At 40.7% G+C, this 15,586-nt stretch overlaps 1 protein-coding gene and 1 long non-coding RNA gene across 2 annotated transcripts in view; one reads left to right on the top strand and one right to left on the bottom strand.

The window, feature by feature from the left end:
* The window catches only part of MAGI2 (membrane associated guanylate kinase, WW and PDZ domain containing 2), a 1,516,313-nt gene extending 1,510,946 nt beyond the window's left edge, over positions 1-5,367 (bottom strand). The window contains exon 1 of the mRNA XM_026448702.1: positions 5,067-5,367. Within this exon, the coding sequence (XP_026304487.1) occupies positions 5,067-5,367 (301 nt within the window). The remainder of the gene's footprint in view (positions 1-5,066) is intronic.
* Positions 5,368-6,030: 663 nt separating this feature from the next.
* On the top strand, positions 6,031-11,822 carry LOC111552477. Its single transcript, XR_002734641.2, has 4 exons — positions 6,031-6,289; positions 6,930-7,052; positions 10,889-11,054; positions 11,590-11,822. It is a non-coding gene; the product is annotated as an uncharacterized LOC111552477 (long non-coding RNA).
* The last annotated feature ends 3,764 nt before the right edge of the window (positions 11,823-15,586 follow it).

The following is a 15,586-nucleotide window of genomic DNA, read 5'->3' as shown; positions in this document are numbered from 1 at the left end:
TTTACAGAGGCAGGATCAGTGGGAGTTATTTTTAAAACGTGAAAATATGTCCCATTGTATTTATTGATATTATCCTTCAAATAAATTCTTTTCAAATAAAATATTTATTTCATTCTGCATAAAAACCTTAAAATATAACTTGCAAATTATTCTGTATTAATTAGTCAATCATTTCATATTTTTCAGTTAATGTGAATTGAGTAAAATATCTTGAAAATTAAAAGCACCTCATAATGTCACTAGCTCAAAATGACAATATGTTTGCAATAGCATTTACTAAAATCTATATAATGCTTATCACCTGCCAGATCCTACACGATTTAAATACATAACTTATCTAATATTCTTAAAGTACCATTACTACCCCAGGTTAGTTATCTTGTTCGTATAGCTAGCACTAACTGACATACTCAGGAATCAAAACTAAGTAGTCTACTTAGGAGAGCGTACCTTTAACCACTGCTCTACCCCACCTTCTGAGGAAAATGATTCTGCCAGGGTCTGCTATGTATTTGAAAATCATTATTTAAACTATAATCAATCAGAGATGTCAAGTGTGAATATGCTTTTCTCATTATGAAAGTGAATTTGTGAGTTACAAGCAATGAAAAGGAAAGTGAGCATAATAAACATGTCAAAAGATTAAACAGTTCAAATGTCAAGAACAGAGATAGTACAGATAAAAAGCAAATAATCATATTTAAAATTTGAGGTCATACCATTTAAGTTATCTACACCTACCAAAAAACTACATTGATATCACTTATAAATTATGCCCCAAGAGAACTGTCTCATTAACCTTGTTCAAAACATTAATGGTACTTTATTTGTAAAATAATAAACTCATCAAAATGTTTAAACAATGTTAGTATTTATTAAATAATACTATTCATATATCTCACATTTTTATGGGAAAAAGTCAATCTTTATTTACAGAAAATTTGACATAATTTGTTTTTACCGTTTCAAATACAAAGAAGTATAGAGATTTGACTCTATTATTCTAGCCTGAAGTCAGTCAAGAAGAAAGTATGACTCTTAATAAATGTGGATCTACTTTCCTTTGAAGGTATCTTTGAAAGGAGCAGTAGGAGGGAGAGCAATGTAGATCTTCTCTAAAACTGAATTTCAAAGGATTTATTTGGCCCATCTTCCACATGGGAAGAATTAGAATTTTCTTTTTTTTTTTTTTTTTTGCCTTTTATTTCCCATTGTGAGATCCTAAATGGGAAAATAAGTCTAGGTTATGTAGGTCTCTATGCGGTATTACAGGCATTAGCAGCCATGGTGCAAGGAATGTAGGACACAAAGGCCTGTGTAACTGGCTGCTGTGAACTTTAGTGGCAAACCTTAAAAAAGGGAAAAGAAAAAGGAAAGAAGACCTTTAGCACTTCCATATAGATCTCAACATCACTCAGAAAACTTTCTTCAACTGGGTCTGATGCATTAATGAGATCATAGAATTACTGTTAATTTAGCATTACATCCTTTGGTGCAGAAAGTTTATTATTATAAATAAAATGCCATCGTTCATAAAAAGTAATTGGGTATGACAATAAGCCATATTTTAATATGTGGTTTATTATTGTGTGGATTAAAAGCAGAAAGTTTAAATTAAAAAGAGAATTCCTTGAATTTAAACAGTTTTAAAAATTGTTTGATATATATATATATATTATATAATATGTCTTAAAATCCCAACAACTCACCTCCTTTTAAAATTATGACAGATTAAAAGTATGATAACTGTAATGTAAAATTAGGCAAACAAGTGAATAAAAATTGAGTAAATAATGCAATTTTACTTGGTGCACTTATTAACAATATTCTTATTATTCAAATATTATCTTTTCTTTATAAAATCTTCCTTAAACTATGATATGCATGTAGTTTCTGTATAATACCCAATGTCGGAATGAATATTCAAAAATCCATCTCATTAATGTTTTAAAAATACAACTGCTAAACAAACCATGTTTAAGTTTTTCAGCTATGCTAGTTTTTTGCCTCTCTCAAAATATAACTACTGGGCCAAGAGTTTCTAAATGATTTTCCAGTAAAAGACATCTGTATTGAAACCTAAGACACACAGGCACTATAGTAAAGCTTCTGAATTTTTCATTTTTTTATAATCATAAATAAAATTAATCTATGATTTGACAAAGAAAAGATTAGAATAGCAATATGAATCATATTTAAAAGAATGTACAGGAGAATTACTTAGTCCACACAAGGTAAAAGGAACTTTTTTTTGTTTTGTTTTTTGTCAATAGTGATTCAGGATATGAATGGAATTCCTGTGGATATCATTATACAAATTTATCATCAATGAACCAGTGAAGCATGAAACAGGGTTCATATAGAATGAAAAGAGAGTTTCTCCTCAATATATAACTTTATAAGCATATATTCTGAGTTTTAAAAGCAACAATCTTCCACATAAAATTCAATACAAGAGTGATCACAGACCACATTAGATCGAATTATGGCAGGATTCATATAATATCGAATCCAGGTCCTCATCTTATATAGGAATCCGTGGCATATGATCATTTCAGCTTCTTCATGGATACCCACAATGATGGGAACTTCATCACAGGGTGGTCACGAATTTTTGGAAAACTCTGTTAGAAAGCTCATGATTTGGCCGCGCGCAGTGGCTCAAGCCTGTAATCCCAGCACTTTGGGAGGCCGAGACGGGCGGATCACGAGGTCAGGAGATCGAAACCATCCTGGCTAACACGGTGAAACCCCGTCTCTACTAAAAAATACAAAAAACTAGCCAGGCGAGGTGGCGGGCGCCTGTAGTCCCAGCTACTCGGGAGGCTGAGGCAGGAGAATGGCGTGAACCTGGGAGGCGGAGCTTGCAGTGAGCTGAGATCCGGCCACTGCACTCCAGCCTGGGCAACAGAGTGAGACTCCGTCTCAAAAAAAAAAAAAAAAAAAAAAAAAAAAAGAAAGCTCATGATTTAATCAAAGTAAAGCGGTTTCATCCTTTAAAATTTCTCATAGATTTCTCACCATTTTGTCCTGTGGGCTATCACAGGATAGTCAGAACTCCTTTTCTTACCTGATAGCTTTTCACTATTTAATGATAGTTTTTATTCTCACTTCTCCAAGTGAAGTCTTTCCACTGCGTTTCATAGAATACATCTATAATACAAAATAATCTTTCTTTCTCTTTTGAACTTACTCTTTGCTAATGTGAGTTTGCCAACATCCTCCTCAAGCAGGCATGCTCAGAATTGAACACAACATTTAAGATATGGTGATCATTGCAAACTATAACAGGGCATCCCTTTGTAGGACTCTATTAAGTCCAATTTAACAACACTTAATTTTTGCAGCCATGTTCCACGACAAATACCAAGCATTTGGCCAACAAAACGATGGTCATTAGTTGCGTAGTGGACTTTTTGTACCCAAAGATCTTTACATTTATATCTATTCCTATAAGGTATTATTTCACATCTAACATATTAACATGAAGCTTTGTATTTGAACCTTAGGTATCTTATCTTCAAAAATATCAAGATACTCTATTTTCTTTTCTACCAAACTCATATCCCTTCAGTGTTGTATAGTATGGAGCTACGTTGACTTATAATAGCCTATCTCAATTTATTACCTCTTAATACTCAAAAATCCCCAAGAAAAATATTTTCTTGTATGGCAATTTACATTTGAGAAATTTTGTCCAAGACTTCTTTTTCTCTTGTTCACTTTAAAACAAGTTTTTTAGAGAATAATTTTACAGTGCAGTACATCTCCGTAAGAGCGTTTCTTGGTAATTGATCACGATTAAGTGGCAAAATGCAGGTAATGACATGCTCAATTCCACCTTTGAGTCAGGACAAACAGTGTAACATCGACGACAACAACAACAAACCCTTAGGCTGATATGCCTGTGCCACAAATATCCATACATACCGCACATGAATTGTGCAGTGAGAAAAAAAAAAAAAAAGCTACTACTTTATTCTACTTAAAGTTGTCCTCTATGCAAACTTTTATCTCACTCTTCTCTCCTTCTGCACCATAATTTTCTTTCAAGCAAAGAGAGTTCTGGATGATTCCAATCTCTCCAAATCTACATCACAGCCTCCAACCGAGGTTCTTTAAAGTCAGGTTGGAGCTGAGGGAGCCTGGGCTGGAACCAGCGAGGGTTTCATCCAGCTCCTCCCCCAAAACACGCCCCCCAAATCGGAGCCAGAGGAGAGCCCAACCACAGCGAACTTCCACTCTATGAGGGCAACCTCTGAGTAAAGTCCTTGCCTAAAACCATTCATCTCCTCCGACCCCCGCCCAGCACTAGACCGCGCTCCTAGCACCGCGCCTTCTTCCGGAGCCTCCTCCCCCGGGCTGGCTAGGGGTGAGCGCAGGGGTTAGTCAGTGCGCACGTGACGCGCGATGCCCACATGACAAGACCGTGGGCGGGGGAGGGGGACAGCGGAGTGAAGAAGGGGAAAAGTTACAGAAGACCCGTCAAAGCGCCCAAAGCAATTTGTCCCTTTCCTTCCTCGCCAGCAGTGGCTCACGGATCCCTAAGGGATAGCTGGGAACCCAGGCGTCTCCAGCCCAGCCTCAGAAACGCTGGACGCAGTTCTCCGCTCACCCCACCACCCTCTCTTCCCAGACCCGCTGGTGATACCGCTGCACCCTAAAGTTGTTCCTTCCTTCTTTCTCTCCCTTCCTCCCTTTCCTTGTTTCTTTCTTTCCTTCCTTCATTCCCCAAAAGCTCTTCATCCACTTAGGGTGATGCCACTGACGCACATTCAATTTGCCCCAGGATCTCTGAGGAGGTCAGACCAGGCCGAGCACCTTCCAAAGGGGAGGGTCTAACTGAGCAAACAAAGTTGCACGCCACACCGCAACCTGCCCCTCCCCTCCCTTTAGCCCCCAAGTGGAATCCCCGGCGAAACTCACTTGCACTGCGGGTCCCCTCTGGCCCCTACCCCATCATCGCGCAACACACCCCTTTCAACATGCGCGCCCACCCTTTCATTGCCCTGCGCCCCGAGCGGTCCCACCGCCCGGCAAAACACTGAGCAAGCCGCTGCGCTCACCTTGCTTCACACACTTGAGCCGGAGGGGGTCCTTGCAGTGTTTGATCACGGCCAGCACGTCCCTGATGGTGAGCCCCGCCACGGGGGTCTCGTTCACCTCCAGCAGCAGCTCCTCCGACACCAACTTGCTGCCGCTCTCATAGGCCACCTTTCCGGGCTTCACCTCCCCCAGGTAGGGGAACTGTCCATTCTCGGCGCCCCCCTTCAGTTCAAAGCCCAGCTGGCCCTCCGGGTTCCTGCCAATGACACTCTCATGGACTTTGCTAGTCCAGTGGCTTTTCTTTTTCAAGCTTTTGGACATGGCAGTGGGGTGAGTCGCCTCAGTTCCTGGGGCTCCTTGGGGTTGGGGGGTTGGTGGTGAGAGAATGAGGATGGAGGAGCAAGGGGGCCCAGGGGGAAGAACAGCAGACTTTGCCTTCTCCCCCCTCTATTCGGTGCTTTCCCTCTTCTTTGGATGGAGTGTGGACGAGGAAGGGGGAGGATGAGAGGGACGGCTGGGCAGAGGTAGGAGAGCTTGGGTGAGGTTGTGCTGTCCCTTGAATGACACTCAAGGCTGTGGCCCCGCAGCAGAGGAAGCGGTGGTGGTGGCGTCGGCGGCGGCGGCGGCGGCAGCCGGAGCTAGCAGTAACCCAGCTGGTGAGCGGGTGCGGTGGGGGTGGGGAAGGAGGGTAGGGATGCCGGGGGCCACTCCTGCGTGGTGCGAGTGGGAACGCGCGCGCGCGCCTGGGTGTGTGTTGTTAGCTGATATCCATGGCAGCTGCAGTGGCAGGGTGCGTGTGCGTGCGTGTGTGTGTGTGTGTACTAGTTGTACTGTACTGGCATAGGGGAGGAGGCACGGGAGGAGGGGCGCGCGCGCCGGGTGGGGAGCCAGGGAGGGCTTCGCCGCTGCCTCCCTCCCTCCGCAGCTTGACCCGGTAGTGAAGGCAGAGAGAGAGGCAGGCTGGGTCCGCCTGGCAGCCTACGGGAGGAGGCGGGAGCCGGGAAGGAGGGGAGCCGAGGCCCGGCGTGGGGAGGCCGGCAGGAAGGGCCTCGAGCCAGTGCGGACCTTTCTTCAGCCTCCGTGCGGCCGAGCAGCGCGCCAGGCTGCTGTGGGAGGAGGACGCGCTGACTTCCTCCGACCTGGGCTCCTATGGAGCAGAACTAGCGGGACCTGGACTTGTGGCGCGCCTGGTGCCTGGTGCCACATCTCGGGCTCTGCGAGCCTCCTGGCGTGGGATCCTGCCGTGAGAAGGAACTGGGGCGGGGGACCCGGCGGGGCATTGCGGGAGAAGGCCTGGGAGCCCTGGGAGACTTGTGGCGTGGGGGAGTTCACTGTGTAGAGAGGTTTCATGTCTTCATCTATACAGTCACTTATTTGTCTCAAAGTTCTCGAAATTCCCTCTTAGAGAAGGAGAAAGTTAGAGAACTGGAGGCTGCGTACCCTGATGGCGCAGAGGGGAAGCAGCCTCGCATTCCCCGGGGCAGGCCCCCGCCCGCGCGCCCCGCCGGTAGGGTAATTTAGCGGAGGGTTGCGGTAGTCTAGTGAAAGGCTATCCAAGGGTAAGGGGCTTCACTTTTCCCAAGCAGGGGAAACAGAAAGGGTCTACAGGGCTAGGGGTGGAGGGAACGGATGCAATGAGCAGCCTCCGCAGAGAAATGGACAATTTAACTAGGGACCTGCGGCCGAGAGAAAGCAGAGGCTCTCCCTTGCCCAGGAAAGCCACCAGAGTGGGCTTGTACCTGGGGAAGAAACCTTAACACGATCTGGCTCAACACTCCTTTAATCACAGAGAAAGGGGAGAAGGTTCCCGAGAGTGAAAATGGCACAGTCGGAGCTGGAACTCAGCTCGCTGATCCCAACTAGTGTTCCCTTCTTTTCGCCAGGTTTGCATCCAGGAGAGGGGAGGATAGGGGCAAAAAGGATGCAGGGAGGCTGATTTCCACTGGAGAGCTAATTTCCTGTGAGACATTAACAGTGATTTTTTTTTTTTTTAATTCCTGTAACTGGTAAATGAATTTCATTTGCTTAACTTTTAAATGATATGTTTCAGACAAAAAAAAAATTGCACACCCACTTATCTCTTTAAAGCAGAGGATGAAAAGCACTGAACAGGTAGGATTCTTAATGTCTGAGATGAAGGTGATGTAGGAGGCAAACAGTACAGTTAAAAATGTTGAGTCGACCCAAACAGAAACACCAGGTTTCAATCCAGACTCTGCTGCTGACTGAGAATGTGATCTTGAGTAAACTGACCTTCCTGAGCCTCAGCTTTCTTAGTTGTTAAATGGACTTTAAAAATACTAATCTGTTAGGACTGTGGTGGGAATGAAATCAGGGAAAGCAGGCACAGCAGTGCTCTCCTGGCACAGGTGAGTAGGCGTTTGAAATGATAATTCACTTCCTCTTTCTCTCTTAGGTATAACTTACTACTTGGGGATGAGGGGGATCAAATGTAGTCAGAACTGGAAGAGATCTTAAAGATGATTTGTTTAACCTTGTGTCTTTTTTTCACTTGAGAAAACAGATCCTCCATAAGTTGGCTGCACTAGTGAAGCTTAATCAGTGAGCCAGGGGCAGTGCCAGGATCTGAAGCCAGAGCTGCAAGCAATGCCCAGGAGTAGGCAAGACTTGATAGCAAAGCCTAATCTCACCCAGAGAAGTTGAGTGGTAGCATTATGAGGCATAGTTCTAAATAGAAACTCATCATGAGAACCGAATATACATATTGCAAAACCAAATGACAAGCTACCATTCATGGAAGATACTAATATTTATTAGGTTCTAACTACATGCTAGATGTTGTTCTATAGGCTTTACACATAATACTTCATTTCTCCTGACATTTTGATAAAGTAGGTACTGTTACCTCCTTTTACAGGTAAGGAAACTGAGGTATACAAGGATGAACTTTTGCAAGGCTACAAATCTAGTTAATGGTGAAGCTAACATTCAGACCCAAGTAGTTCAGCTCTAGACTTTGTCTCAGTTACTGAATTGAACTCTCTGTGCACTTACCATGTGTCATACCAGCTCTCAGTACATAGTGTCCCAAAAGATTGGGCCTGCGCTTTCTTTCAGGGGCAATTAGGAAAAAAGTAAACAAGTGGAGGAGGATTTGGGCATAATAGCATACTTCTCCCATCCCCCAAATCCCAGAAGTGTCACTGGGGTGTGTGCCAGTTAATTTAGCGCTTTTCAACTTCACAGCCACCCTTCTTTGCCCTAAATTGTGACATTAGAGTTGAAATCCGTAAACGTCTTTATGGTCAGTTGGCACAATGTTTAGCTTTGTCAATAGAAGGTGCTAGGGAAACTGCAGAAAGAAAGGGGTTCCTTTTCTTGGTTCCAGTGTTTTCCTGCTTGCTCCTATGGTGTGGTGACCAGTGAGTGACTTTCTGACCAGTGGTGTGCAAGAAGGTCATGTTACATAATCTCAGTAAATTTGGCCTGTTCCCTAGTGTGTGTCTTTCTATGGAGTGCCACTGGCATGTCAGTGGAATGGCTTCCTAGCAAGTTTTACTGAAAACACAGCTGGTGGTTTCCTCAGCAGCCCAGTGTGTGACACCTTAAATTTCTGGGTCATTAAGGGGATCACAGCCATATTATTTCCAATGAGGTCCTACTCTCAGGCTTAGTAGGGTGGCGGGTGGGTAGGGGGAAGTTCTTCGTAGTTATTCTCTCCTTGGGTACTCTCCTATAGCCTGACAGATAGTGACTATTCCCAATAATCACTATTGCTGTATTTAGTGGGCTTTTTTCCTCTCCTAATAGTTAACACCATTTGACTGGATCTTGACTGATAAAAGTTGAACCCTGAGGAAAGCACTATCCTTGGAGTCAGAAATTGGGATCAGACTATTTTTTTTTCTCTATTTTGGTATTCCTCACATTCGCTTTATTTCTCCACTGCCTTTACCCTTTTTGGATTTGATGCTATGTCAAGAAAAAATTATTTCATCACTGAGCACTCCGATTGTAGAGCAGAACGCTAAATATTGCATGCTATTCCAGAAGAAAAAAAGTTTAGGAATCCTAAAAGCCAAAGAAAGAAAGATATGAATGCATTCAGTTCTTATAAGAGGTCTATGAGATAGATGCTTGTGGCAGACATGGTCTCCACCCAAATCTCCTAGGATCCCTTTGGTTGAACTGAGTATCCTTCCTCTAGCTTCTGCATTCTTTTGCTTCTTGCAGCCTTCCCTGAGACTCTCTTTGGAGGAATGCCCAAACACTACTAGACTCACTTTGTCTACTGGCACAGAGAGCCAGACAAAACCACCTGCAAGTTTACTTCTTTCCCAGGATGCCCTTGCCAAGGACTTTCCTATAGAGTATAAAAGACCCGCCCTCTTGCCTCTAGTAGCAAGAAAACCTGAGATGTAATTTACACCCTGAGACTCCCCTGTAGAATTATATTGATGTTAGGATGTTGCCTGAAACCTCCTGCTTCCCTATCTTGCTTACTGTGGTATGTGAGATGAGTTTTTCCCGATAGCATTTCTATAATAAATCACTTGCAGAAACAGTCTTCATCTCAGAGTTTGATCCTGGGGATCCTGACTTAAGACATTACTATTCTTTCTTCCTTTTTTTTCTTTTACAGATGAGGAAACTGAGGATCAGGGCTTTTAAATTGCCCCAAATCACACTACCAATAGGAGATAGAGTTGTGGTACCTTTTTTAGAAGGACCATTATTCTGCTGACTACAGTACTGTAGGGCATACAGTTTCTTACCCACACTGTTTCTGAGTCCAGTCTGTCAATATCAGTACTCCACGATTATTGTGTTTGTTTTTCTTTCTCCCCTTTATCTCAAAAATCTCTATTGTGATGCTAGAGAGACCTTTCTGAAACCTCTCCTTTTTTCTGTGTTTAAAACCACCCAGTGCCGCCCATTAAATACACAGCCAAGTCCAAACTCCTTATCCTCCTTGGATCCTCCTTTCCACACTTTTTAACTGTTCAGCCATATTTCTCCATGTACTCTGAGACTGGAATCCAGGGCAACAAAGCTAATGTGGGTTTTCCAAGATTAACACAAATGAAAGGAGGCCCCTTTATGCCATCTATTCTAGGTCCCTTGGAATATAATTAAAAACAGGAATTTCAACATTGAAATGTAATTATGTTCAGATAAGGGCAGTAAGGTACAGTGGCTTGAGCCAATCTCCAACCACGTCTGGGGACTGGGACAGCTGACCCAGGTGTCATACCTAAGGCTCAGGCCTGTGTCTTCACTTATCCTTTCAACCCTTTACTACTTCCAGAGTTGAACGCCTTACTTTCCTTGGCTCACTAGGCCATTTCATGGTTTGTGTTTGCCCGAAATACAACCCTTTCCCTGCCTGGTCTACACCTGTTCACCCTCAAAGAAATACCTCTGGGCCCACTTTCTTTCTTGGAAGCATTTTATGATTCTCATTTCTGTTACCAACACAGCTTTTATTTATGTCTCCATGTATCCTTTGCAGAAACACAACTTTCCAGGTTCTATGTTTTATTTGCATTCTTAGTGTCTGGCACATTGTCTGACACAGTGTAAAAGCTCAGTAGAATTTTGCCTGATAGCAGATGTGTCTAAAGTGAGGGTGTCCAAAATTTCGTTAAATGATCACTGCTTTAATATGAATTCTTGGCTGAGGCAGGAGAATCACTTGAACCTGGGAGGCAGAGGTTGTGGTGAGCCGAGATCGCACCACTGCAATCCAGCGTGGTGACAAAGAGAGACTCTATCTCAAAAAAAAAAAAGAATATATATATATATATATTTTCTTTCTATAAATATGTATGAATTCTTATAGTATTAAACAATTATCTCTTTACACTCATAGTAAACATAGTAAGTTCTGTTACAGTAACAGAATGTAGGAGAGCACATATCAATGAAGAAAAGACGAAATATACTTATCCATGAAACTGAGGTTAGGAAACCAGTGTCTTCAAGAGCTGGGGACAGCCCTGCATAAACCCTGGGTCTATGCAGACTTGAGAGATGGTGATGACATGGTGAGACACAAACTCGATCTATTTCATAGTTCGTCTGTGATCGTTCCTATTAATAAACTTATTTTCACAACTGTTTCAATATTCACACAAAAATGTTAACCCAATCTGCAATTATACCCCTTGAATGTAAAATAAAAGCCCACAAAAAATATGAATCCACACTTAAAAGGTGGATTTATTTAGTACAGTATGGAGTTTCTTAGACTTCTCTGTCACTGTCTCTAACAATGACATACTCACCTAACCCCACCGAAAGCAACTTTATTTTGTCTCTTTTCATCTGCAAATTCATGTGGATTTTAAAGTCTACTCTTTTATAGGTTCATATTTGTACTATTATAAAATGTGACTCTCTCTCTCTCCAAACTTTGCCTAAATTGCAGAATGATTTTTCCTGTTTATTCAGTGGTTTCCAGCTTTCCTGGCCCAGTCCAGGATTCTACTCTTTTGCAGGTTTATATTTGTACTATGATAAAATGTGACTCTCTCTCCAAACTTTGCCTAAATTACAGAATGATTTTTCATGTTTGTGCAGTGGTTTTCAGCATTCCTGGCCCAGTCCGGGGACACTGTGGGTATATCAAGCTTAAGTCCAGTAACTGGAAATACAAGCCCAAGTTCTGGAGAGTTCGAGCTGCAGAGATAGATATGGGGACACTTTCAACCTTGACTCATTGGCCATAACCAGCAGAGTGGAAGATATAAGAAGAGGAAAGACATTGAACTGCAATGTTATAACATCCTTTACTGGGCAGAGAAAAGAGGAAAGACCAGGAAAGAAAACTGTATTACAATGTGAAAATGTAATGTTGAGAAATTCAGGCATCTTGGGGTTAGTGAGGAGAAGTTTTAGGGGCTTAGACTCTTCAAATCACATGTACAGAAATGTGTATTTTATCTGACATCTTATCAAATGACACTTATAGTGCTAATCTTTATCTCAAGACTTCACATCTTTTGGTGATTGCATCTTTTAGGTTTATAGCAGTTAAGTTTGCATGAAAGCACCAGGGCTGTTTCATTTCAGTCAAGAATAATGTTCATTGATTGTGCTTCTGCATTTCATACAACTATTTTAGAACTTGTTTTATGAGGGAATAATTGGTCCAACTTCTATATAACTCAGGAATTTACTCTCAAACAACACTGTCAATTAGTTACCTATCTCTCTGCAAATGATCTGGGAACATTGAGAGGAAAGGAAGGAAGAGGCAAAATCTGACCACTTAAATCTAAGCATATTAGATCATTTTGGTTGTTAGAAAGTCCTGAATGATGTGACTTTCGTTCTTGTAAAACACCTCTTTGCATAGATTCATGGCCCAAACAATATATAAAGAGTGGAGAAGGAACCGCAGTTGCAAATAGTTCAATCATTGCTCCATCTTAACTATGCAGTTCACAAAGTGTGAAGAAATTTGATCATCTCAAAAAAGATAACAGGAAAAAAAATAATGTTTTGTTCTGTGACTTTAAAGTTTTGCAATATTTTGCGTACATGATAACGGGTACTTTAATAAGAATCCTTGATACTTTTGTTATTGTATTCAATGTATGCTTATAATACAACAGGATCGTATTGTTTGGGATTTGGAAATGTATTCTTTCTTATGCAATCTTATGCAGTGATACTGCTTGAATATAATTACGTGAATTTATCTTTCTTTTTTGTTGTTGTTGTTTTGCACTCTACTTATTTGGTGTCTGTCAGTCTTTTATCATCAGTTTATATTCTACTAAACTCAAAAAGACAATCTCATACCTTTTGTAATTGTAGGCATTCCTTACTAGATTTTTAAATAGACTTCAAAAATTCAAGTACTTTGATTTCATGCCATCAAGTAGCTGGATCTATTCCCCCCACAGCCCCCCCACCGCCCCCGCTTTTAAATGTTAGTGACTAGTTCAATTTCTGTCGCTTTCTAGTTTGTGAATTCTAAATCTTTTAAAACCATCTTGCCATTTTTCATGCACTTACCCTTACAGAAAACTCTATGAAACACTACTTATCTCTTATTTTTATGTTTTAAACTACTTTTTTATGTTACTATTCCCTCTGCTTTCTAAATGCACATATTAATTTATTCTTTTTATTCTCTGTAGCTCTTCTCAGTATATGAATTCAGTTTCCCATCAATCCCTATACAATTTTAAAAAATAAATGTTAAGTATTCTGTTATTTTAGTATATCTAGTGCCCATATTCTAATTCTGCCTCTTATTTTTAAAATAATTTTATTATTGATTTAAAATGACAACAGTTTCAATTTCAAGAAAGTGAAAGGAAAGCAAGGAATCATATTATGGGCTTAATTTTTATCGGTGAACTTGTAGGTGAAGAAAAGGTTTTGGGGAGGAAATGAACATATTATACTGCAAAATAGTAAGGAACAATCAGATGTGTTTTCTAGTTTCTGGAAAAGCATGTTTCAAGAAATTCAATGACAAGTTCATCATGCTTGCTTAGATTGTTGAGAAGCAAAAATGCTGATGAACACTTGGAAGCAATGAGAATGTAATTCTAATCATACTCTTTTAATAATTTTGCAAAACTCTCCAAACGCTACTCTGTGTGGATGTCTTTCAGAATTTGACCAATACTAGTGGTCTTATTCTGCCCTTTTCTCTCTACCACAATATATACATTGTATCACACACATATATACACAGTATTATGTGTGTGTGTATATATATAGTATTACATGTATTGCACACACATACACATTTTCCAAATATTACATATAATTTCATGTAATTTATAGACCTATTAAGGCCCAACCATTTTCTTGGATAGGGGATTCTTTGGAAGTCCCGCTTAAATAAAGCCCTTATAGAACTTTTTTTAATTTATACATAATCACCTAAAGTAACATTATCTACTGAACTCTTAGTACATGCTATCAGAACCTTTTATCACGTTTCTTCCTGGCTTGTATTACAACACTGTTGACATATCGCAGCCTCACTTCTAGACTTCTTTGAGAGCATGACTCATGTTTGTATTCCTCACTGAGGTTGAATGAATAAGAGAAACTACAGTAGTAGGAAAAAAAACTGCACATGTAGATATCAGTGAATATGAAAGGGTCAAATGAATCTATTATAGTAAGCACAAAAGCAACTGACACCAACAAAGTAAACCCCAAATTTTTAATGGTATTTTAATAGATCAAGAGGAACAAGCAGATTGCTATCTGGGAAGTTGGTAAAGTTTTGAGACAGTCGTCTCCTACTTTCTCTATCATGGGGAGTAATTTTAAAAGAAAAATGGAGGATAAGTTTCTTTAAGAGAAAATTGTAGCTTAAAACAAGTCATGGGATAATTAGAAATAATTTAATTGCTTTAAAGGATTTTAATCTTTCAACTGCTCTCAATTAGATCCTAAGGCAATAAAAGAATCAGGAGGTTTGGAAAACCATTGTCTGTGCTCTGAAGAAAAGCGGACATTAGGGGAGTCAGTTGAAAAGCGAAGCTATCACCATTTTCTAAAGAGGAAAAAGGTGAACCTCACAAACTATAGATCAAAAAAATAGGACATCAAGAGAAAGAATATGAAGCTCGCATAGGTTCACAAAGAATGAGTCAAATCAAACAGCATACATTTTTATTTATAAAGCATGACTTGTTCGTTGTCAATTCATGTTAGCTTAATAATTAGGCATTAATGCCATCACTGCAATGCATATGTCAGCAATGAATAATCAAAGGCCAGGCTTCCATCATTCTGTTTAATATCTTCGAGTAATGCCTACGTTTGCACATGCTCTTTTAACACATTCTCCATATGCAGCCTGTCCAGCACTGCACACAATAGACCTGTTACTTCCCCCTCACAAGCACTCCTAATATTTCATGTGCTCATCCAATTGACTTCTCCCACTGGTGCCTCATATTGAATTTGTAGAATCACACCTGCTCCTTTCTCAAAACTCTGAGTTTTTTCTTAAATAATTCACTGACTCAAAAGCTGTCAGATATTTGAAGACTGCTCGCAAAATTTTAATGTTATAAATGTATAATGTAAATGTTATCAAGATTTGTATAATGTACAATGTACGTTAATAAAAGTATGCTGTGAATAAATACATATACAATTCAAAATTTTACATAAATATGTGATACAATTTAGCTCATATTCTTTTTTTTTTTTTTTTTTTTTGGTGGGGGGTACGGAGTCTCACTCTGTCACACCCAGGCTGGAGTGCAGCGGCACAATCTCGGCTCACTGCAACCTCTACCTCCTGGGTTCAAGCAATTCTTCTGCCTCAGCCACCTAAGTAGCTGGGATTACAGGTGCCCACCACCGTGCCCAGTTAATTTTTTTTTCTATTTTTGTTGTTGTTTTTAGTAGAGATGGGGTTTCACCATGTTGGTCAGGCTGGTCTTGAACTCCTGACTTCAGATAATCCACCTGCCTCGGCCTCCCAAAGTGCTGGGATTACAGGTGTGAGCCACCATGCCAAGCCTAGTTCATGTTCTTTAAGGACAATTGTGAATATTTTTATGTAGTTAATTTTCATTAAGATATTGAT

The sequence above is a fragment of the Piliocolobus tephrosceles genome, chromosome 8, assembly GCF_002776525.5.
Source record: "Piliocolobus tephrosceles isolate RC106 chromosome 8, ASM277652v3, whole genome shotgun sequence".
Classification (NCBI taxonomy): Eukaryota; Metazoa; Chordata; class Mammalia; order Primates; family Cercopithecidae; genus Piliocolobus; species Piliocolobus tephrosceles.
The sequence above is the reverse complement of the archived record's forward strand: the minus strand, read 5'-3'. Positions and strand labels throughout refer to the sequence as shown.